At 38.9% G+C, this 25,947-nt stretch overlaps 1 protein-coding gene across 3 annotated transcripts in view; it reads right to left on the bottom strand.

Moving 5' to 3' along the window:
* foxp2 (forkhead box P2) overlaps positions 1-25,947 on the bottom strand; it is a 920,115-nt gene that overhangs the window by 441,665 nt on the left and 452,503 nt on the right. For all 3 annotated transcript variants that reach the window (XM_041215859.1, XM_041215860.1, XM_041215861.1), the window contains one exon: positions 5,487-5,664. In XM_041215859.1, coding sequence (XP_041071793.1) covers positions 5,487-5,654 — 168 coding nt within the window. In that variant the 5' untranslated portion in view covers positions 5,655-5,664. The remainder of the gene's footprint in view (positions 1-5,486; positions 5,665-25,947) is intronic.

The following is a 25,947-nucleotide window of genomic DNA, read 5'->3' as shown; positions in this document are numbered from 1 at the left end:
ACTGGCTAGGCCAGCATGTATTGCCCATCCCTTATTGCACTTGAGAAGGTGGTGGTAAGTTACCTTCTTGAACTGGTGCAGTCCATGTGGTATAGGTACTCCCACATTGCTGTTAGGGAGGGAGTTCTAGGATGTTGACCCAGCAACAGTGAAGGGTTGAGTGGCTTGGAGGAGAGCTTCCAGGTGGTGGTGTTCCCACATCTTTGCCACCCTTGTTCTTCTAGATGGTAATAGTCGTTGGTTTGGAAGGTGCTGTTTAAGGAGCCTTCGTGAGTTCTTGTAGTGCATCTTGTAGACGGTATATATTGCTGCCACTGTGCGTCAGTGGTGGAGGGAATGAATGTTTGTGGATCGGGTGCCAATCAAGTGGGCTGCTTTGTCCTGGTTGGTGTCCAGCTTGAGTATTATTGGAGCTGCTGGACTCATCCAGGCAAATGGAGAGTATTCCATCACAGTCCTGATGTGTGGAGGCTTTGGGAAATTGGGAGGCAAGTTACTCGCCAGAGCACTCCTTGGCTCTGACCTGCTTTTGTAGCCACTATATTTATATGGCTAGTCCAGTTCAGCTTCTGATCAATGGTAACTCCCAGGATGTTGATAGGGTGGGATTCACCGATGGTAATGCCATTGAATATCAAGGGGCAATGGTTAGATTCTATCTTGTTGGAGGTGGTCATTGCCTGGCACTTCGGTGGCGTGAATCTTACTTGCCACTTGTCAGCCCAAGTCTGGATATTGTACAGGCCATGCTGCATTTGGGCATGGGACGCTTCAGTATTTGAGGAGTCACAAATGGTGCTGAACATTGTGCAATCGTCAGTGAACATCCCCAATTCTAACCTTATGATCGAAGGAAGGTCATTGATAAAGCAACTGAAGATGGTTAGGCCTAGGACACTACCCTGAGTAACACCTGCAGTGATGTCCTGAAACTGAGATGATTGACTTCCAACAACCACAACCATTTTCCTTTGTGCTACGTATGACGCCAAACAGTGGAGAACTTTCCCCCTGATTCCTATTTTCTCCAGTTTTGCAAGGATTCCTCGATGCCACACTTGATCAAATGCTGCATTGAAGTCAGAGGCAGTCACTCTGACTTCATCTCGAGTTCGGCTTTTTTGGCCATTTTTGAACCAAGGCAGTAATGAGGTGAGGAGCTGAGTGGCCCTAGCAGAACATGGCCTTCTAGATCAATATTGATCAGCTGGAGGGATTGGAAAGGATTTTTTAAATATTTTATCCCTAAAATTGGTATTTGATTTGTGATTTGGCTTTTCGCTTTTACATGGCAACTGAGAGGATATGTAGTCTTGGTGTGAGACACAAGGAATGACAACTCAATGGGATAGCCTTAATTTACTAGCTGATCTTTTTGTGTCTGAGTCTGGAACTTTTGTATATTTGTACATTCTTGTGTGGGAATTATTGTGATGGCTTCCCTAATAGCTTGGGTAAGATTTTTTAAAATCACTTTTACCTGGATGCCAGTTTACATTCAGCAATACAAAAGAAAATTTTAAATGCTTAAAAATATATGGGGAGAAAAAAAATTTAAGGCCTGTCCCCTCATGTGAAAGTGTCACATGAGTTGGGACATGTCTATGAATGTTATTGAAAATTTTTATAAAACTTTAAATACCTTCATGAAACCTCATCCCGCCCGTGGATTAGGTTCCGTGATAAATGCGAAGGCCGCCTAGGCTCTTTGCCTGCCCGCCAACCTTAAGGTTAGACAGGCAGCTCAGTCTATTGTTTTAATTGATATTTAAATGGCCTTAATATGACTTTGACAGTTCGGCGGGCATGCAGCTGACTCTGATGCACGCCCGCCAAACTGAAAATCTGAATGACGCATGGTGATGTCAGGATGCACGCCTGACGTCACCACGCATCATTTTGTGTGTCGACTAGCGGGACCCACCCCCACTTGCCAACCCAAAAATTCTGGCCTATGTTTTGAAGCAGCAACGTTTTCAGAACTTTGTAAAATTAGTTACCAAGTAAGCAATTTGTGTGATGAAATTGGGGAATGTGAAGTATTTATAATTGTTGCTGTTATCGTATTTAATTGTTAAGGCTCTGGTATTGTGAAGGCTTTAAAATTAAATTTAAATTTCACACATATACAATTATATTATCTGCATCTTATAAAGAGCAGAAAAAAGAGAAATGAGATCTAAAGAGTTTTAAGCTGAGGTAAAGCAGATACAGGTTTCTTCTCAAGTCTGAACAATACAATACAAAGTGGTCTTGTCATAATGTTGAAAAGCTCTCAAGTGGTGGGTGTAGGTGCCATGTGAAGGGCATTAAAAAGGAGATACTTTTCCTTTTTAACCTAGCTGTCTAAACTGATAACCAGGGTCCTTTATATTATTTTCTCAAGGTCGTGATCACTGTTCATATGTGAACACAAATACTTTGGTTCAAAGTGATTCCAGACTACTCCGTAAATATTTTACAACAACTAATTCAGGTAACACACATGTGCAAGCTCATCAAAACTGACTGTGTTTCATGTTATAGCTGTGCATCTCCCCAACCTCCAGGAAAGCTACATAAATCTGCTGACAAAGTGGCATTTTGAAACACTTAAGAGATGAAACAAGGAAAGTGCATTAAGTAAAGGTTTCATTGTTTTCCTTGAAGAAGAGTTTTTCCCCATTACTTACTGACGGTTTTCTTTCAAGCATTAAGGCTAACACCTTCACATCATATGCCAAATTATCTTCAAGTGACACAAATGTACTTCTTCCCTTTTTCAATAGTACTAACCTTTCAAATGAGTGGATGCTCTTCTCTTTCACTCTTCTAGATTGTAACCAAATAGGAATGATATTTGATTTGAATTAAAGGTTGTCTAATTCTCTGGAATGGTTATAATTAGATTAATAGATGAAAGAGCTTGAATTTGGGTACTGTGATTCCCCTATCAGGTTTATACATTAGACAGTTTCTTCTTCAAAACCAACTAGTTCATCAAATTGTAGAAGTCAAAAAAGGTCATCCAGCCATCTAGCTCACCCAATTATTGTGTCACCTTTACATTCAGAATGTACACATAACATTTTCATCCTATCATGCTTTTGTACTAAGGTGATTCATCTACACCTGTCAAATCAATTACTTGTCCATATTCAGTAGGAGGCAGTCGTTTCTGTACATTAATAAGTCTAAATATTAACCAGTTATTTTTAAGTGTGTACCCTCACCTTAGCTGTGAGCCATGCCCCCTAGATCTCTTCTCATAGAAAGACACAGTGGGGCAAACTGAATCAAAGTTTCCCCTCAGTCCATTTAAGAATGTGTCATTTTATTGTCTCTTCTATAAACAAATCCTTTTCAATGCCACATGCCTTTTTAAAAGTACAGAGGCCAGAACTGGAATAACAAACAAGCATTTCAAAATGAAAAGCATTTTGTAAAAAATACAGTAAGGTCAAAACTGGAATTCATGTGATCAATATTAATGATATCTCATTTTTTGATAAATTATAGACAACTACTTTACTTTTTGCATCACATTCTTGGAATGTTAGAGGAAAAAATTACAAAATCTTTATACTTCAGTTAGTCAGCTTAACAGGTATAAATATCACGAGATGAATTGTTCCTGTGCAGATTGAATTGAGGTCTTTATAATAGTAAGTGATTATTACTACAGAAACATTACGTAGGAAAACGTAACAGCTAAAATTTCTAAAATATTCCATGAAGTCTAACTTAATCCAACCTAATATGATTGATTAAATATGTCATTTACAACTAAGTTTCAAATTATAGCCAATTAAAACCCGATAAAAGCTATGAACAATATGCCAAAATACATAATGTTTTCATCTCGATCTCCACATAATCATAGTGAATAAAGATAGAACATTGGGTAAGCTTGAACCATGCATATGTTGGTCCCAATAGTGGGACTACCTGCTGTATAAATAAACATCTAAGATTTATTTTTTCTTTATGAACCTATATATATTTCAAGCAATTGTTTTTTTATATCATAATAAAGGAAAGCAACATTTTCCTAGTAATCTAGCACCAATAATTTACCACAGTTTCTCCCTTGTATAACCCACAGAGTCCATGACCATCATTTATTGTTCATTCTGGGCCTAGAATCAACAATATTGCAAACAAAAATACTTTGTACATGTTGCTTCATGCTGTTTTGATGGTGATGTTGTGCTGTATTTCCCTTAAATTATACTTCTAGAAAAATTTAATGAGGGTAATAAAATGTAATAATACAGTACCGCTGTGCATAAATAGCTTAAGACTTAAACAGTTTAGTTTCTCCATTTGTTTGCTTTGAATAATAACTTTGTTTGGTTTTCAAAAATGGGTTAAAAAAAGGATTTTTTTTTTTTTTACAGCTGTCATAGAACATGCTGGAGTCGATTTTAACCCTGCCAAACCAGTGAAATCTGGGAAATTAAAATCAAGCCGATTACTTATTCACTTGGAACTCAACCTTCCCCATAATTTCCAATTTTAACTTGCAGGGTTCTGCAGGTGGTTAAAGAGCCCACCTAAAGCAGGTGGGAATCTCATGAATTTTTGAAAATTAGGGTCCTAATATGTCAATAGCACCTTGATTGTATTTCAATTAGGGACCTGAGCAGGGAGGCCACAATAGCTTTCTTGCTATGCTAAAACAACTCAACAGCTGTTCCGTAGACAAAAGAGACCATGAAAAGTTACGTCTAAGAATGTCCTTTGTGGAGCCAATAGGAACAGAAGTTTTCCTTGAGGCTCATGAAAAAAGTCATGGTCTCCCCCTCGGACTCACCTCCCTCCCTCCTGAGAGACCTCTCGAAACTCTTCACTTAATTGCAAGCTGGCCTAGCTGGTCATTGCTCTGCAGCCCCTTCCTGCCCAGAATAGGCGGGAAGTGGACCAGCGGATTCTAAATGATATCCAAGAGTTAAAATATCCTAGGCCTGAACCATAGACTAAAAAGTGCATTTTGCACTTGTTAGTCTTCCCGCTTCCCAGAAGCAAGGGTTAAAATTAACCCTTGCCCATCAATTTAAAATTATTTTCAAGTCAATGTTCTTCTAGTCTGGAGTCTCACGCTTCGTAACAAACATGTTCAGTTTATGTTACAAGTAGGTGAGAAATCAAATAATGTGGCCCTCTGGTGGAAAATAACATATTACATCTGAAGTGTCCAAGACAAAAACTGAAGACTTATAAATAATAAAGCTGATTAGCATTACTTTATTTAAAATTAAATAGGTAGATATTTATCAGCAAAAATGTATTATTATCTCAAATCATTAAAATCCAATGGTCTCAGGCATAAGATTATCTGCATAATGGAGAATAATGAATGTGAATTTTGTTTTCAATACAAAGGATTAAAATCACTAAAAGCATTCAGAACACATCTTACTGTCTTAAAAATAGCTTTTGCATTAGATAATACAAAAAATGTAATGAAAACGAAATAAGAATGTCTTAAGGAAAACAAAACTCACCTGCTGTTGTTGCAGATGCAGCAGTTCTACTGTGCTTACTTCACCACTGGTGTCACCACTTGATCTTCCATCTCTGCTGCCAGCATCTAATTGGCTGCTTAGAGTGCTCATTCCATTTTGATTCATTGAACTGTTGCTTATTGTCTCGGTCGCGGATTCTTGCATCATGACTTAATACCTAAAAGTGATTAAGAAGCATCAATTAACACTCTCGTTACACCTTTACACTTCCATTATCAAGATGGTCCCATTCTGCCAATTACAGAGGCAGTCCCAGAACAGAAGGAAAAAAAACATAGTACAGTCTTCCAACAAATAAATGTCTTAAAGAACTGCCTAGCTGTTTTCCTTAAAGTATATGTAACAACATTGTTTCTAAATTTCCAGCTAACATACCTTTATCACATTTTTCTGAACTGCAAAATACATCAAATTGCAGGACACTGCATGATTAAAATAGAATATAAGCAATTTACATGTTTTTAGTCTTGCATTTAAAAACATCTCAAATTGAAAGCACAAATTCAAACACTCTATTTCATGTATTATCCAGTATTATCCAGCTTCGACAACCGTGAATGACTGTGGCTTATTTAAAATATTCAGTATCTTGATTCTGTCAGTATTTTACAGCATTCTTTATGAAAGACTGTTGTTTAATGATGCACAGCTAATCATACTAAATTAAAATTTTGTAAGTGAGTTACAAATCATGCAGTATCAGCCTGTGATAAATAGTGCAAAGGGCTTCGTTTTTGGGTGACTAAATAAAATTTTGCCTCAAAGGCATTTGAAGAAAAAAGCCCTTGCTGAAAACATCACAGATATTGCCTAGTTTTAAATCTACTGGCTGATATTCATTTATTTTTGTGACATTTAAAACATTTAATACTGTCCTTCGTCGGAAGTAATTAAGCCCATGCATGAGCAGCAATCAAACTGTTCACTTGAAGATGACTTAAAACTCAATTTTAACATAGGCAAATAAATGAAAGATATAAAATTAATTTTCCAGGCATGTATTAGATATGAAAGCTAGAAATAAAATCTATCAAGAATATCACTAATGATTGTGCTAAAAACAGCATAAATTATGCATATTACCTTCTCTCCTGTAATAAATGTTTTATCATTTTCACTGCATAACTGTACTGTATTTGGAAGCTAGCAAAGAGATCTCCTGCTAAGATCAGTTGACATCCTTACGGTAAATAAATAGCCACAATGACCTCACAAACTGCAACCTGAAGATCTAGTATCTACACTCAACTGACTCTTGAGTCACAAATTGTCCCCAAAGGCCTTAAAACTTGAGTTATCACATAGCACTACAAACACAAAAACAAGATCCACTTCGCCTTTTTCGAAAAATAGGAAAATCCACTGTCATCTGAAGCATATATACAGGCATTGTAGATTACATTCCCCTTCTGCTAGTTAGATCAAATTGAGTTCACACCCAAAATGCATAAACAATAATGTGCTCTGCTGATTCTGGTGACTAGGCCAATAAAATCAGAATCAAATAATATTACTGGCATTATCACGTACTACAATTTTGCCACACAACTACAGATAAAATCCACAAATCATATTCATAAATTGAAATTTTTCAAAAAATTTACAAAACAAAAGGTGGTCACTCCTGAATACAACAGAAGCTTCACTTTCCACTACTTGCCAGGTGTAGTTGAGAATGTACAGGATACAAATAAAACAAATATGCAAGTAGTTACACAAAACCTGACAGCCGCTATAGCTACAGTAAACAACTGCTGAACCAGATGTGTTTATGAACAAACAGTCCCAGTTATACTTCTTATTGAACATTAACTAAAAAGATAATAGGAATGGAAAATGTGACACACGATGTTGACGGCTCTTACAAGAAAAGAATAAAGCAAGCATATTTTCAAAGCCCATCACTAATGATCACTCACATCCATTGCACATTGTACAGGCAAAGTATTTTTAAAGATTTAGAAGGGGAAAAAAGCTGGATTAGTTTTGCTGTGGGTTAGCCACAGGACACAATTCTTTCTGAAAAACTAACTGAAGGAATCATTGGAAAAATAATTGCATAGCCAACGATTCTATATTCTACACAAGCCACTGCCACTTTAAGATAATACAGGAAAACCACAACACCACTGATTGAATGAGCAGTGCTTTCTGGTGGGAAGAAACACATCAAAATAAAAAAAATGCCACATCTGGAGCCACAACAAGTGACACTCATTGCATGATTTGCCAATTAGAAATATCTTCTTTCAGTGTCTCCAAGTTTGTTTAGAAATTGAAATTTAGGCTGGCAACGATGGGATGATTTTTTGGAATATTAATGGCCTGGGAGAGAAGGAGTTCCCTTTAAACACAGCCTGCAATTTACACAAATTTTATAAATATTTGTTGAGGGAGTTCTCTGCTGTTCAAAGCGCATTTTCTTAACTCCCTCACACCCTAATAATCACTTGACTAACACTTTGCTATGATATAACACATGAAGGAGTCACAAGGCTTCACTTTCAAACAGCAGTGAACTCCTAAATTATATGGTCAATCAGATAATTTTGAAAAATAAAAGGTCTGTGGGACATTAATCCACGTATTTAGGAGGATTAAATACTTTAATATTATAGGTGCATGCTAGTTGAGGAAATATGTACATTTAAACCAAGAATTATTCTGCTTAAATGGCAATTTAACCGAGATGTTTAGATTTTATATTATCAATGCTAATGTTTCTGTTTATTTAAAAATAATCTTACTTGGACTTAAATTCCGATTCCAGTTTCCAGTGTAATAAATTCATCCTCACAGATTTACATTCTTTTCTCACTCCATATAAAACTTCAGGGTTTAATGCTTCTCATAGGAATTATTATTTTTGTTTTCTGTGCTGCTTACCTTTTTCTTTAAACTTGAAAAACAGGAGAATTTGCTCTTGTGAACCAGGAAAGCTTGCCCTCAACAGATTGCAGGCTTAAATCCTGGATAAGGTTTTCAAACATGTTGCATGGCCATTTGAGTGAACTCTATCTAGCCAGTGTAAACCTCATTGTTCATTGGCTGGGTGATTCAGCAGGGGGTCATTATCATTAAGTAGCTAACATCATTTAAAGTTTGGTAGCACTTTTTAGTTAGCCTGTACCTCTTAAAGAGAGTGTATTGTGGCTGGTGTGGGGTGCTTGGAGTGATGCTTGAAGAGAATCTGACCTGGAAAATGGCAAACAAGTGGACGGATGGCAACAAGGTTTTTGGATGCATACTGAAGGCCTTAGTGGGGGAGGTGGGAAAGGAAGAAAGCAGTGGTCAGGTGGGTGGTGAGGGAGTGTGGTAGCTGGCCCTCCAGATTCATGGTCAAAAGGCAATTGAAACAAATAGCTGTGAAGGTCAATGCCAGAAGTCAAGCCCAAGGACCTGAATGCAGAGCCACCAGACATTCAATGACCTCACTTGAATGGGCAAGGTCAGTGAATACATCTTCAAATGCCATTGCCTACTAACTGCACCAATAGCCTCAGCCATTACTCAAAGCACCGTACCCAATCAATCAGCTACTATGATCACTATCAATCAGCCTCATACCTATGCTGCACCTCACCCTCACCCACTTAGTAGTGCTGCAAACCTTGCACCCATATCCCAGTTTGCATAGTCAGCTATTTAACCATGACAGCCTTGTCACCCAAAAAATTTCACGACACTCACTGACACAGTTCCCTCTCTCTTGCAGGACAAGGTAGCACATAGTCTTAGGCAGTAGGAGATAACCAAAGAGTGACAACTGCATTTGCATAGCATGACTGCCATGGAAGAGACAAAAGTGGCCATTTTTGGGATGATCATTGCCGAGGCTGTGGCCATAGATGGGGATAAAGCCACTGAAGGTGATGATATCTGTATACCCAATTCTCCTTCTCATATTCCATTTCCCTCCCATCCTAATTTTGCTGATTACAAACTGCAGATGGTCTGCACATGGTGAGACAATTGGGCTGCAGATAGAGCAGGTGTCAAGGATAGCTTAGACGCTATTTCACTGGCAAGCAGTGTTGAACACAAGTTTTGCTGCAGAGGACTCAGCCTACAGAAGGATGCTAATGGCATGCATAACAAAACGCTTGGTGCATTGGGAAGCCTGTCAGAAAAACTGTGGTCAATGGCAAGGACCAGCATAAACTTGGCATAGAGCTTTGTGCAGAGTTTGGAACTTATCTTTTCCAGCATTTAAGTGGTGGTCAACTCTGCTCATGCACTCATCAGCCAACCATGATGCAGTGCCTGATGGCCAATGTCACAGTTTCCATTGCAGCAGACCCCAACATCAGTGCTGAAGTGAAAGCTCTGACTGCTACCACCATGGATTACAGTATGCAATGGGGCTGGCAGAGCAAAATTCCAGCAAGCTCTCCTTGGACACATTACCAGGATTGCTGAGATGCCATACCAAGGGACAGGCAGTGGCTCTGTGGAGCACAAACCTGCTGGCCTCTCTCAGAATGGCAGCACTCATCCTCCTACTCCACTAATGCCCTTGCTGTTACGCATCAACCAACCAGCCCAGACTGCTCCCACCCAGCCAGGCATCCTCAGCCCAAGACCATGTGTAGTCTCCTGCACAGAAAGTCAATAGTCATCCACTAGCCATTCTGCAGTACACTGGATAACACAGTGTAGGAGCACAAGAACAGGCAAAAGCACACATAAGTCAGGCTCTAAGAGAATGCACAAGGATGATTAATTGGGTTTTGTATGCAATATGGAAAGTTTTCATTTATAAATATGCTTTGGAACATTTAGAACATTAGAAATAGGCTTTATGGCCCCTTGAGCCTGCTCCGCTATTCAATAAGATCATCAATTTCTATGTTTCTATAGCTCGTGGGGTGAAAGGGATCAAAGGATATGGGGAGAAAGCGGGAGCAGGCTACTGAGTTGGATGATCAGCCACGATCATAATGAATGGTGCAGCAGGCTCGAAGGGCCAAATGGCCTACCCCTGCACCTATCTTCTATGTTTCTATGTTTCAATCTCAACTCTACTCTCCCGCCCAATCCACATACCCCTTGAATTCCTTAGAGCCCAAAAATCTATTGATCTCAGCCTTGAATATATTCAATGATTGAGCATCCACAGCCTCTTGAGTAAAGGATTCCAAAGATTTGCAACCCTCAGATTGAAGGAATTTCTCCTAGTTTCAGTCTAATGGCCCTTAGCCAGCGACTATGAGCCCTTGTTCTGGACTGTTGTGCTGGGGAAACAGCCTCTCAATGTATACTCTATCAAGCCCTCTCAGAATCAGATATATTTCACTGAGGTCATCTCTCATTCTTCCAAAATCCAGACAGCATTGATCCATTCTATTCAAACTCTTCTTTTGGGCAATCCTCTCACCTCAGGAATTAATCTGAGGTTTCTTGCATGCCCTCTAAGTATATCATTCCTGAAGTAAGGAGTCCAAAACTGTACTCACTGCCCCAGATAGAGTCTCACCAAAGCCCTATAACATTTGAAGCAAAGCTTTATCTTATATTCCAACTCTCTTATAATAAAGGCCAATTTTTAAAAATGTATTCTTTCACGGTATGTGGGTATCGCTAGCAAGGCCAGCATTTATTGCCTATCCCTAATTGCCCATGAAAAGGTAGTGGTGAGCTGTCTTCTTGAACCGCTGCAGTCGATGTAGTGTAGATCACCCACAGTGCTGTTAGGAAGGGAGTTCCAGGTTTTGACCCTGTAACAGTAAAGGATTATACCATTTGCCATCTACTTGCCTGGAATAACCGCATGCAATATTGTGTTTTGTGTATAAGGACATCCAAATGACACAGCTGATATCAAATCAATGTTGCACATTGATTGACAATTTGTCTGCATTGCATACTTTCTGTGGACGTTCACCACACGTGCTTGTGCAAATACTGAAATAATATGGCTTCCAGCACTATTCACTCTACAAATGTGCACAGGCATCGTGGATGCCATTTTGGAACTCTAAGGGCATTTATAGCACTCAAAAAATCAGTACTAACAAGCTCAATTTCTCTTTCAAGGTCTCATTCAATTACATTTTCCAACACTGAGGATAATGGATGTTAAAGTTTGGGCCTATCAGTCTTTGGTACACCTAAAATGTGTAATATTACCAGCTGACTGGCTAGAAAAAGACATCCTAGTTGCAGTGAAGTACAGGGTGTGGTGCACAAACATGGCTGGAGACCTTAGTTCTGCTGAGGACAGGCCTCCAAGACCATTTAAAAAAAAATTACCAATCAGCGCTTTAAATGTTGCTCTTATCACAATACAAGTATTAAAACAAGAAAGTCCACACCCTAAACCAATAACCACAATATGCCAAACAAAAGCAGTAACTTAGCTAGGCTGTAGCACAGAGAATTATATATTATGTTAAATATTAAATAATTATATATTATGAGGGATAAACATTTGAAGCAGAAAAGCTACAGGGCTACGAGAGAATGCAAAGCAGTAGAAATGGTTTTGAATTGCTCAAGCAAAGAATCAGCACAAACACGATGGGCTGAATGCCCTCTCTTTGTGCTGAAAACTTCTACGGCTCTAACTTATTAACAGTCCCATTGTCATCAGTTGGAAAGTGTAATATTATGTAGAGGAAAACATATCGATAGGATAACTGGCCAGTACCATTACCACCCACAAAACCATTCTTTCCATAGCACTGAAAATAAATATTCAAATATAGACAAATGATTTTTTTCCTTGCCACCTTAGAGGGAATCTGCTGGAGTACTTCACCTGCCATTTATAGAACAGACACAACTTTCATTCAATTGAAATCAAGTTATCATGCAGGTGAAGACAAAAATCTACGCTATGCATTTGTGGTACTTTTTCCACATTAAAAAATAGTAAAATCACATATTTTAGCTTAATAAAAATGGTCAATGCATACAGAGAAAATGAGAATGCCACATGATCCCAGCTGCATACATTTGTACATTCTACTGGCACAAGTGCCTTAAGGGGTGAAAATGGAAAAGAAAATTGGGGGACGAGGCTTTTGTCTGTTTTATGCTACTGTGCAAGATCAATTTCACCCCTTTAATCTCAAAATTTTAAATGTTTTATTTTAACTTTTTTGCATCAATAGCTTTTTCATTAAGCTCAATGTGTCCTGGTTTCCAATCCTTTGTCCCCCTAAACTGGCAACATCTCTATCTTGCTCCTCTTAATTTTAATTCATGCAAATCCTTTCCCCTGCTCTTGTTACAATTAGATTCTGTCACAGACTTCTCCAAAACAGGGCCAAGAAAATGTGATTGATTAAACTAATTTAGCAGTAGGAGTGTAATAGAAAGGAAATGTTTGCCTCAATTGCAGGCAAAATGATTATTATTACTGAGGAAAAACTTCTTTCCTCCTTTCAAGAAGGATCATTTATTATTTTATATTGAAAAAGGTAAATAGATGAAAACCTAGATCAATGTTAATTTAACTTCTGAAGTTGAAAGTTAGCAAAATGGAAATCCATTCAGAAATTCTAACCAAGTCATAGTTTCTCAGATATTTTAATTTATTTGCAGTTCTTTATTAGACAAATGTATTGATTGAAATTATTTAAGTCCTCCCTTGCTTCTGTTCAATAACAGAAAGAAAAGTCCTTGAGATGTTAGGTGAGTTTATTGGTGCTCAAGTTCATGTCTACAGTTGCCAATCCTACACATTTTGCTGACAACATTGCAATGATAAATCTATCAACAATTATTTAAACTGTTCAACATATGTGTGTGCACACAAAACATGGCTTAACTGACACTTTGGTTGTTTCATTATTCATTAGGTATGTAGTCATGGTCTTCATGAAAATCTCTCCTTATTGAGAAGCGAAGAGCTGTTTGTCAGTTTTATCACATAGACTGACTTAATGCAGAGATGATTTGAACATGCAATTTGATGTGACATGTCACCAGATTGTGCATTTGTAAACAAAAAGTTTGTCAAAGGCTCTTTTTGTGAAAATGATGCTCCTTTAACAGACATATTTAATGGAATTTTGTATTTCAATGTATCATTTACCATCATCTTTCTGATGTGCCACTGATATTTCCATGAATGTCCTCTCAACATGTTTTTCAAAACACCTTTGGATTTTCCACCTTTACTTCATGTTAACAGTTTGGTACACCACTTCTCCAAAGTTAAAACCATCAAGATGATGTGCCCTTATAAATCAAACTCTTCTTCATAGATCAAAATATTACATTAACAGTTATATACAAATAGCAGTATTTGTACTGATCAATAATGTATGCTAAAAGCTTGCTAATTTCACTCAAGTTACTTCATGATCATACATGTACTATGACTCAGCCAGGAAAGAATATTCACTTTAGGGTGAAATGTCATATTTTCATAACCTTTAGGTATAAGGTGTAGGCCAGGGCATATTATAAAATTATGTGTTTTAACATATTAAGACTTTTCTCAAATTAAAGCAAAAGTACATTGTGACAATCATACATATGTTGCTTTATATGTTACAATATCCCCCCAAAGATGACTACTATATTTTACATTTGAAAGTCTCTATCATTGTAATTAATCTTAAAGCTTTCAGACCGTCTACCAAAGTGACAGGAGTACTATATGCACAAGATTGAATTTTCCCCTTCCTAAACAACTTGAATTCGAAGGTTACTTAGTGTTACAATATTTACTTGCAAAATTGTGTTGTTACCAAGGGTATAATGGATGGTGGCAATGCAGGTTTACGCAAGAATGAGTGAAGCATGAGGCGTTAGCCATGTGTTTGACATGTTTCAAATTGCTATAATCCAGCATTAAATACACCCAGCAATTCATGCTATCTCTTGCAGCTGCAATTGTGAATTAAACATGCCTTACTGCATATTATACTTTTGTACAAATTGTTCTCCCACTAATACTCATAGAACTTTGTGACTTCATGTTTTGCATATAATGCTTACCAGCTTTGTAAGCTTGCTTTACGTATATATTCCATTTAAAAATCATTATTTACTGTTTACTGACATGTGCAGCTGTCATTATGTGATACATTCATTACATTAATGTTTAGAACTGTAGCCAATATAATGAAAACCTCACTGATCTGGTCAACAAGCTTTTAGAGTCTGTTTATAGAACATTGCAAAATATTTGTTGAGTGGTGAAGTGTATTAGCTTTGTTGGTCTAATGTAGCTGTGTGTGTCACCATGTGCATTGTTTGAACCATTATTCTTTGTTCCTTTTAAGCACAGCAGTTTATTTTTAACATTGTCTTTATTTTATTGTTAGTTGTGGAAAGCAGTTCAAACCACCATAGCAAAAAGTATAGTAGATTTAAGTTCTCAGATAATTTTTAGGCTTTATTCCAACAAGATGTAAGGTCATTAATGCAGGTTGACTCTATTTCATAATAAAATAAGCCTTAAACTTTAAAATTAGAAAATACAATATAGTTGAGCTGGTGAAATTAATTTGTCATTGATTGGTAATAAATAGATGTGGAATAAAACTGGTATACTTAAGGTTATGTCCCAATATTCTTTACTTGTGCTCACCACAAAAAGCAGCGACCATAATAAGCCCATCTTTTGAACTGAAACCTAACATTATGGATACAATAAACTGGATATAATGTGGCTCAGGACATGTAACTACCTTTTTACTACTAAATTATACCAGAAACAGTGATATCCACTATGCACTCCTGATCCTTCTAATAGGTGGAAAACACCATGCCTCCAGAGAGTGTCATCTCCCACACGGTTCCACCCTAACTGGAGAACCAGCGGGAAGGCCTGCCACATCTCATGCCATTCAGGCACTTAACAGGCCAGGGGTGGGACTTCTCCCAGGATCAAGGGCCCCAAGGGCAGAGATCCCACCCACTGAGAGCTGCCAGCTAATTAGAGGCCAGCAGCACTTCTGTACTCAGCTGCATCACCAGGGAAGCAGTGGTTGCTGGTGGTATGACACCCATGTGAGCTCTCAGATCACCCAAGCACAGATGACTGATGGTGGAAAGGGGGATGTGGAGTGGGGGCCGCAGGGGTGGGGAGATGGAGGAAGGTTGTTCGGAAGCAAGGGCAGGGGGGTGGCTTTCAGAGTACCACAACTCGCCCCTCTACCCCCACCTTCCCAATGCTGGATCCCTTGATCTGACAGTGTCTTTGACCGAGGAACACACCAAGAACCGCAAGCAACCTCACACAAGTTTGTCTGTCATCCTCCCTGCATGGCAAGCGCCCTATCCACTGCAGGATTAATACTAGCATTGGTGGGATGAGGCATTTAAGTGGACACTAATTGCTGACTTAAGGGCCTCAATTCATGGTGGAGCCTTCTCTACAGACTTAATCAGGATGGAGGTAGGAAGATGGTGGGGTCCCTCCTGCCACCCTGCTGACTAATTAAATACCCCACCACCACCAAATCTGCCAAGGGGGAGGGCATAAGATTCTGCCTATATTTTAGGCGAAACTCTAACTTGTTCACTATAAAAAAAATGTAGAAGAAAGCAAAATAAATCAATGAATAAATAAGAACACAGTAGTTAATGGGGCTAAGATCTCACTCATTTATATACGTATATATATAATCCTGGCTAATCTATAAAATTATTTTTCTTAAAACTGGACAAAGGTTTTAACTGACTTGCAGCTATGACCCCACAAAGGAAATTTTTGGCCTTCAGAGCAGCAGCAACTTTGTTATCTCTAAAGAGGCACTAATGCCCATGTGACTGCAGAGATCAAATCCCCTGGACTTGACCAAAGGCCCTTTCCACTTCTAAGTCCAGGCCCTTGACCAATGGAGGCGACCCGTCTGCGAGGACAAAAGGACCTAGAAAAGTCTGATGAACTTATTAATTGCTGAAACATTAACTACCTCAAGAATCCAGACCAGGAATATACACCCTCTGTTCAAACCAAGGAGGAGAAGTGGGAGTCATGTCATATGACAGCCCCCCCCCCCCCCACCACCCCCCACCTCCCCACCCATCCTCTGAAAGAATACATCATTGGACTTTGATTCTGAACTCTGGACTAAAGTGAAACAATAACTCTTATCTTCTCAGCTGTCTTTGCCCTGTACGTCTTTCTTTCCTTTATCCTTCTTTTATTGTATGAATGTACCGGGGGCTATGTAGTGACCTCCCCCCACTCCGCTCCATATTGAGTGTGTTTAAAATAAACTAGCCCTTTTAGATCTCAAGTTTGCTGTCGGGGTGGGGGGGGGCGCGGTTATAATAGAGAATTGGATCGCAACAAAACTAAGGGTTTGAAAAATACAGGGGGAATCAAAAACACATTTCTGTTTATGGACAGGTGGTAAGAGGGTAAATCAGGGCTGTTTAAAATAAGCACCCTCCTGTCTGTAACATTGGCCAGGATTTTCCCTTTGGCAATTTGGGGGCGGGGCCCGCTCACCGAGGGGAAAATGATGCGGGATGACGTTGGGAGGAATCCCCGATGTCATCCCGGGCCATTTAAATTTTTAGGAAGGCAGGTGGACAGCGCAATCAGCTGTTGGCCCGCCGACCTGTCAATGGCCAATTAAGGCCATTGACAGGCTTGTTAAGATAATTAAAGACCAGTCCGTCCAAGCTTAAGGCTGCCAGGCAGGCCAGGAGCCCTAGCAGGCTCCAGATTATTCATAAAATTTCATCCATTGGCGGGATGAAATTTCATGTCTGTTTTTTAAAAATGTAATAAATTTTAAGTGGTTATTATTAACATGTCCCATCACATGTAACATTGTCACATCAGGGGGACATGTTAATAATTTTAATATTTTTCCATTTTTAGACTTTACTTACCTTTCATGAATCTCCCTGAGGCAGGACTTTGCCTCAGGGAGAAGCACATGAAAGAGCGCACTTTGACAGATGGGGACTCCCTCCACCCACCCAACAGGAAGTGCATAGCGCATAGTGCTTCCTGTCGGGTGGGCCGCTGGGCAGGTCTTAATTAGCCTACCCACTCAAAATGGAAGCGGGCCCCGTTTTGGTGGCGGGGGTCGGCTGTCCACCCGCCACCAAGCCGGTGGGGCCCGCATGCCATCCGAGGGCAAGATTCTGCCCATTAGCTTTACTCCAAATGTTTCAAAACAATAAAGGTTCCAAATATTAGCACTTTCAGGCAGAAACTTTTGAACATTGTCATCTAAGACTAGTCATTGTGAGAAATGATCCTTGCTGAGTCCTTATTTGCATTCAGCAGGTGTAATGCACAACCTGGCTATATGCCTCTTTTCTTTTGATGCCCTAGATTGCACATTAGGAGATGTTGAAAAAATTATATCCATTACAACTAATTTCAATCATTCCATCTCTTCTTTGTTTTCTTAAACAAATGGTTTTAATAAACCATTAGCCTAGCCATTGGGAGGTTTGGTTGAAACCAATTAACTTATTTTGAAAATACAGTTGGCTAATATAACTTTGTGGCATCCTAGCCTAACTAAAAATCCATAACAGATAAAATACAGCAATATTTTGTGATTTGATGGAGCCTTGTATTGGGCACAAACATTCAAACAGGATGATAGCTCCTGAATTTGCATCAATTATGTACTCTTGTGAGAGCCACTTTTATTGTTGTGTATGAACTGCCCAAAGTATTCCACTTAAAATTCTACTTGTAAGATATATTTCCCTTTCACTTAACATCTCCTGCACTTTCTGCTTCTTGTGATCTGGCTTATTTCATTGGACACTGCAGGATTGGTATGCATTGCCTATGTTCCCCTTTGGTTAAATGTCCTTGATCAGGCAAGGCACACTACACTCTACTGTGGCAAAAGAGCTGTGCATTGAACAAGTCTCATGACTTGTCCCTGATTAACCAATTACATGCTCACATGATTAAATGGCTCAGAAATCAGATTGCTGCAAGGTCATTGCATTCCACCTGCCTCCACATGGCTCCTCATATGTGAAGATATAATGCTGAAATCTTCAAATTTTGCATGCCTGATACTTCCCAAAGGCAACCAATTATTGAGTGAAATTCTGTGGTTGACTTTCTAGCATTTCACATAGTTCTGCTATCTGAAGAATTAGCACAGTGGTTTTCCTTCCTCTAGATAGTCTGTTTCTCTGATTTCAATCAGATAGGTGAAGCCTAAATGGCATTAATGAACAAAGTTGAGCTTATACAACAATTCAAAAGCTTCAGTCACTTTTAATGATACCAACTTGTTATTTCCAGATTTTCATTCACACACCAATAAAGCCTTACAGGGTAGGATCTCTGCTGACCAAGTGTGAAAATCCAGATAAGGATGCTATGCTCTCTGATATATCCTGCCACGATCAAGAGCAGGGAACTAAGGTATACATTCAAGGAACATAGGTATGCATTGCATCTGCCCATTTATGTATTGTAAGTGCATATACATAAGGCAAATATGTCATCATATATATTTCCTGTCATTTGCATCATAGCAATACTAGGCTCAAGGGATTCTTACTTGTTTCTGGCATCCAGAATTCCTATAGCAGCAGAAAGGTGCAATGATTGATTGCACGACCTGTAGTGCCAGACATATTTTTAAAAAATTCTACTCTTTATTGGCAGTATGGATGCCACTGGCAATGCAACACTATAGCAGACCTTGAGGCCTAGAAGGACCATTGTTCTGCCCTATTCCAGGCTGAATCTTTGGCGGCCAGGAAGCTCATAATTTTTTTTTCAAATGAGCAGCAAGGCTCAAAAATCATCTGGTTGCAGTCGGCCAGTCATCCCGCCATGTTGACAATGCATCATAGTTCCATTAAGGTAGAAAAGCAAAATTTATTTACTAAGGTTGATCAGTTACCTGCTGATTGAATAATGTGAAGCATTCATTTAACTACTCATTTGTCGGCCCATTGACAATCAAAATGCTGCAAAATGATCAACTCACTAAGGGGAGTCTCACTCGGGTTCCTATATTTTCTACCCAGGTGGAGTTTTGGCAAGGCTGAAGGTAAAGGGGGCTAAGGTGCAGGCATGTAGCTTCAGTCAAGTGACACAGCAGTCCAGCAGGATGACCTCTGTGCTACTCAAAGCAATTCCCATAGCTTAAAATTAGGGTACCCTGGAAAGGAATATTTTTTTTAAATTTTATGTTGGCTTTGTAACAATTATGAAGCTCTTTAAATGAATTTATGTTGCTTCCTTTCATAAATTTGGATTAAGATTAAATATAATAAAATGCATTCTGCACAATGTAATGGATTAGATCAACTGCACCATCTATTCACTGGCCTTGTACTTGATCAGGTTGTCGCAACAAATTCAAGTGCAAGCCAGTTCCAATTGTCTTTTTGCTCCAATATTGCGCTTGCATTGTGCCTCCTCCTGTTATGCTCTGTTGTTCTGACCTTCTACTTGAATTGTCTCTTCACAACTTTGTGCTGTTCCTTTGCAGTCTCCAGTTTAATTCTTTCTAACTAATACACTAAAGTATGCTCTCTTCCCTTTATGGTTTCATTAATTCCAACTACATTTTGGCATCGAATCTGTTTTGAATCAGTGTCTGAACTTCATGTCATTGGAATCGCTGCTTCTTTTTGGTAATTTTGTTCAAATCTTGAAAATCTACTTTTTAGCCTGCAAGTCTTATTCATCCTAAAGGCACCACCAACATTTACAATGTGAACCCTTTACAAAAACTCTCTACTCATGCTTGTCAATGAAGATGGCTTCTCTGATGAATCAGAAACATTGGGCTGAATTTTGCCATCGGCGAGCAGGGGGTGGGGCCCACTCGCCGACACACAAAATGACGTGGGGGAAACCCCCAACATCATCCTGCCCCATTTAAATCTTCAGGAAGGCGGGCCCACAGCAAAAATCAGCTGCAGGCCCGCCAACCTGTCAATGGCCAATTGAGGCCATTGACAGGATTATTAAAACATTTAAAGGACCTGCCCGTCCAACCTTAAGGTTGGCGGGCAGGCCAGGAGCCCCGGTGGGGAATAGAAAAAACATGAAACCTCATCCACCGATGGGGTGAGGTTTCACCTAAGGATTTAAAAAGTTCAATTAAGTTTTAGTGAAATTTATGAACATGTCCCATCACATGAGGGGGACATGTTAAGGATTTTCTTTCTATTTTTACTGTTTTTACAACTCTGAGCGATCTCCCTAAGGCAGCACATAGCCTCAGGGAGATGTGCGCTCTTTCGTGTGCATGCACGAAAGAGCGCACTCTCGCTTTTGGGGAACCCCCCCCCCCCCGCCTGCACAAGAAGCGCATAGCACTTCCCGCCGCACGTCACACTGGGCGGCCTTAATTGGCCCACCCACGTAATGTGGTGGTGGGGCCTGCTTCTCCAGCGGGGATCAGCTCCCTGTCCACCGGAGATTGGGTCGGGCCCGCCCGCCCAACGGGCAGAAAACTCTGCCCTTTATGTTATTCACTTATTGAATATGATGTGGGATCTTGCTGTGTGCAAATTGGCTGCCATGCTTCCTACATTACAACAGTAATGATACTTCAAAAGTGCTCCATTGTCTGTGCAGTATGGTTGTGAAAAAAACACCATTTAAGTGAAAATCTTTCTTTTTTTTACCTCTGAATAGCTATAGAATATCTACCATACGAAAATATTTTCTGCTAGATGAAAAGAAACACCAAGCCTTCAGACCGTGTATTTCAGGTTGAAGTGCTAATTGTTTATTAGGAGGGCAGAATATACAAAAAGCAGAGTAAAAAAAAAACTTAACGTTGCACAATTTGTTTCAAACCAATAGGAGTTACAAAGTGTTCGGACACATAAAGACTGCAGGAAAATAAGTGACTAAAGAATATAAAACACCAGTCTGATTACATGTTTCTCTTTTCTTTGATGTCTAAGTTGGCATAATAAAATGATAAAAAAGTATCCTTCACAATTAATCAAAAGTGTTCTACTTCAGATTAATTGCTGCAGTTCCAGCCAGAGACAAAAAGAATTTGTCGATGTAAATAACTTCAAAAACAATGAGCCTAATCAAACAAGATTTGACTTAATTAGATTTGGAACTCAGACAGCTGTTATGAGTTCACTTTGTGACTCAGAAAGCAATTATTTCTTTTAAAATTTCAGTAAGCTCTGATAGCTGCACTTCAGCTTCCCAGTGTCTTTACCTGACTAAAAATTCCACAAAAAATAAAACGCAGCATCTTTTATGAAGGATGATAGAGTCTCACGTCTGTCAGAGCAACTACTGTGTGTACTATATTTACAATAACAACATTTAGATTAACTTCTTTTACTTTGCTCCACAAAACCTGGGCCAATATCCACATATGAGATTTAACATTTGTTCCATTAGCTTAAAATTAAGAAGTTAACTCAGTCATTTTAGGAAATGTTGAGCAATAGAAAAAATAAAACCCATACAAATGACTAATATAAATATTTCTATTCATATGAATGACAGTATTAAAGATGTTTTTGATAATTATCTGGAAGGTTATGTAGCATTATTGAACAAGTAAACATGCAGGCCATGTTTCATTTGTTCTAATTTTGGAATCAAATGTTAAAAACAAAATCAACTCTTCCAGAACCTGATTTGGAAAAAGTAAACTGCAATACAGTCAGCCAGGTAGTGAGAAGAATTGATTTGAGATTATCATTGCCCTGCTGCTAGACGTTATATAACTCTGTTATAGACCCTGTCAGATATATCTTAGAGGACTATGTAATAGTAAAGAAGATATATACGACAGAAACCGAGAAGCATTTGAAATGATTTATTTCTTTAAAAAAGTTTCAAAACTAATGTACAATTGAAAAGGTAGTACTTTTTTTTAAATCACCACCCCCACAGACTACTATAAAAGCAAATCATATTAGAATATGGTTCCAGAGTACAAATAAGGGCAGTTATCCAATACCTCACTTCAGTGATCTTTCAAAGTAGGAGTCAAAACAGTGGATGTGGACTGGCTATTGAATTGTGGGAAGCTTCAGCTCACAGTCACACAAGTGCATTTTTATGTAGGAGTGAGTCACTGAATAGAAAATATGAGTAGTTTAGGCTTGTTCTTTCTCTTCCCAGCCTATTTATATAAGGCAAATTGTATTGTTTTCTCTCTGCCACCCTGGTGGAGACCAACAAAGTAATTTCAGATTAACCTCCAACTGAAGAAAGCTTTGTACAATACTGTACAGTGAACCTATCCACGAACAATCAAATATTGGCCTGGACTTTGCCTTGAGAATAATGGTGAGACTAAATGCGCTCATTGTTATATTGGATTAAATCAGACAGCAACCCACGCAAGTTAAAAGTGTAATTCTGGAAGTTGTTGTCCGGGCTACCCCGCTCCTCCACAGGCCACTTTAAGAATACCTTGCAGTAGACTCGGCATTGAGATCAATGCAGGGACATGAAATTGCTGCACTTACCCACTAGTTACTCTCTTAATCTGACAGAAAAAATTTGGGGCCAATGCATTCACATGAAATTGTGTTTTTAGTGGTGTGATAAATCATAATTTCTGCTAACAACTTTTCTCGCATTTAAAACTAATATTTATGTAGTATGCAGTCTCATTCTTTCAAAGTCTAATTTGAGCTGGTGATTTTTATTTTTTTACTTTTCCTTTCAGTCGTTTTTATTTTTCTCTCTCTTAGCTTCATCTTTCTATCCCTTTCATTATTTTGCTTTCTATACAAGGTTTAAATCAAATGTAAACTTCCTGATTTATACTGCCTGGTTTAGCCACCACATGGCTCAGTGAGGATTCTTCAATCTGATTGGTTGAAGAATCTCGCTGTTTCTTTTTCTGCTTACACATGCCACTGATCCCCTCTAGAGGGTGCCATGCTGGATCAGACATCCAATGACAGCAAGTCACCACTCGAAACCCTATAAAAAGACTGAGAGTGGCTGTTAACATGGTGAATGGCAAGTGCCATTTCTTGACCTCTGACTACAAAATCTGGGCCAATGTCCACCTATGTGATTTAACATTTGTTCCATTAGCTTAAAATTAAGAAGTCAACTCAATCATTTTAGGAAATGTTGAACAATAGAAGAAATAAAACCCATACAAATGACTAATATAAATATTTCTATTCATATGAATGACAGTATCAAAGATGTTTTTGATAATTATATGGAAGATTCTGTAGCATTATGAACAAGTAAACATGAATGTAAACAGGCCATGTTTCATTTGTTCTAATGTTGGAATCAAATGTTAAAAACAAAATCAACTCTTGCAGAAACTGATTTGGAAAAAGTAATGGTAACACAATAAGAGAAAAGTAATATAGCCACATATGCAGTAGGTTAGAACAGATGTTCGGGTAGCAGATCTCTTAATTCAAAATGTTGATAGCAATAGCTATAGTGGTAGGTTACTGTACTCATGTCGTCCCGAGGGCAAACATTTTTAGTTTCGTTCAGGTCATTTGTATTGAGGGATAACTAAACAGCAATTTTTTCGCATGTCGCACAATCTACTCCTGGTGCATTTACTAAATGTATTGACTGTATCTGCAGAAACATGTGCTACATTGCTTGTCCTTCCTGACAAAGAAGGATAGCATCTCTAAGTTAGGGGTGGGACAGAATAGGTGTAAAGAGTTTACGTTACTGTAGAATATGGTTTTGCCTTATAAACTTTTTCAACATTGATCAGAAAACAATCAGTTGAAGTTCATAGTCTATTTACAAACAGCACAACATATGATGAAAAATGATTATGTGGTGCAAAGCTTTTACAATTATACTTTAAAAATGCTTTTCTTCTGTAATTTAACATATAGCATATCTATTGTTAAACACTGAATTCACTCCTGTGTGAAAACACCAACTTTCTCTGTTTTACGAATATGATACAGCCCAGCTCCATAGAAGCTGCAGGGTGGAAAGGACACCTCCTTGTGTAAGTCTCTACAACCTTTCTTAACAAAAAGTTAACAATAGTGTTACAATAATGATAGCTATGTTACAATGATAAACATTACACTACCCGAAAAATTTTGAAATATCAAGTGCAATATATTTTTTTAAAAGGCAAAGTGGCACCATGAGCTTATACACATGGTATGCCACCACCACCCCCCCCAACCTAGAAACAATGTCAGTGTGGAGTCAAGGTGCTCCATGCCGACACGCCCCATAAAAAGTGGATGGACTAATGAGGGCCGAGTGGAATGGAAGTCCCACCCACTGCAGCTGCCGGCCAAACTAATTGCCCAGCAACTCCATTAGTCCTGGCAGTGCCAGGAGGGGTCAGTAGCAGCTGTCAGCACTTTAGGAGAAGTGGATGGTCAAGTTTCATGGATCCCAGAGCAGATAAGCCCAGGGTCTTGGGCTGTGAGGGTTTGTCAGGGAGAGGGACGGGTGGGGAAGGGCTTAAGAGAGGGAGCAGGTAGGAAGGAAATGGGGGATTCGACCTAAGGGGGGGCTGCTCCATGATCAGCAAAGGGCAACCCCAAAGAGCGGCACGCCCCACCCTTCTGGCTTCCTGCTCCAGCCAGAGTGCCATGCCAATTGTTTATGGCATGGGCAGCATATTATTAGGGTCAATTGGTTTGATAACAAGCCTAACTGACTCTTGATTATTCATTTAAATATGGCAAGCAGACTGCCAATTTCGGCGCCTGCCAACTTCCATATTATGGAAGAGAGCTTGGGGTGGGTGTGAAGATGGTGGGCTGGCCACCCGCCCTTTTTTACGTGCCCCCCCACCCCCTTGCAGGAAACATACCCACCGGGGGTGGGGGGGGGGGGGCATGTAAAATTCAGCTCCATGTTTTTGGTGCTTCAGTATTTGTTTTGTTAAATTTTAGGTAGTATTCCAAGTTCATAATTCGCATAAATTATTTTCAAGTACTCTTGCATAACCTCTCAGTGAAAAAAAACTTTGAGCAAGAAAGCTGTTCCTTTGCTTTTATATTCAGGCAATATTGTGTAGGGAGGCCAAAAAGGGGACATAAATTAACTTAACTTTCGACAGGTGCAAGGAACAGGAGGTTAGGTATTTAACTTTTACTCTCTACCCAACCTATTTTCCAAAGTCACCAATTATAATAAGACCATTGTGGGGCATAATGGTAACTTTCTTTCTTTTTGGCATAACATTAGTATTAAAAACACTAGCCACCAGTGCTAGAAGACATAACACCATTATTGCAAAGCTTTTTCATCAAATGTAGAACCAATAATGGCACCAAATGAATATACCTGATTTGGAACATTCTGTAAATTACAAATAAGGATGTACAGTTAATGGCCACTCTGATCAAAGGAATGTCTGTTTAAAGAGAACATTCGATCAGCCATTGATTCACTCCTTGCACAGCACACTTTACAGTGTTTTCATAATGAAAACAATTAGGATAGGGAACATTTAATAATCTTGAGCTGTTCCCATTGAAAGACATCCAGTATTTATAAATGCAAAATAAACTTTCCTGTTGGCTTACAAATTATATTGATTTTGTACTTATATAC

This window comes from Carcharodon carcharias, chromosome 21 (genome assembly GCF_017639515.1).
Source record: "Carcharodon carcharias isolate sCarCar2 chromosome 21, sCarCar2.pri, whole genome shotgun sequence".
In the NCBI taxonomy this organism is placed as follows: Eukaryota; Metazoa; Chordata; class Chondrichthyes; order Lamniformes; family Lamnidae; genus Carcharodon; species Carcharodon carcharias.
Note: the sequence above shows the minus strand (reverse complement) of the source record. Positions and strands in the feature narration are given on the sequence as shown.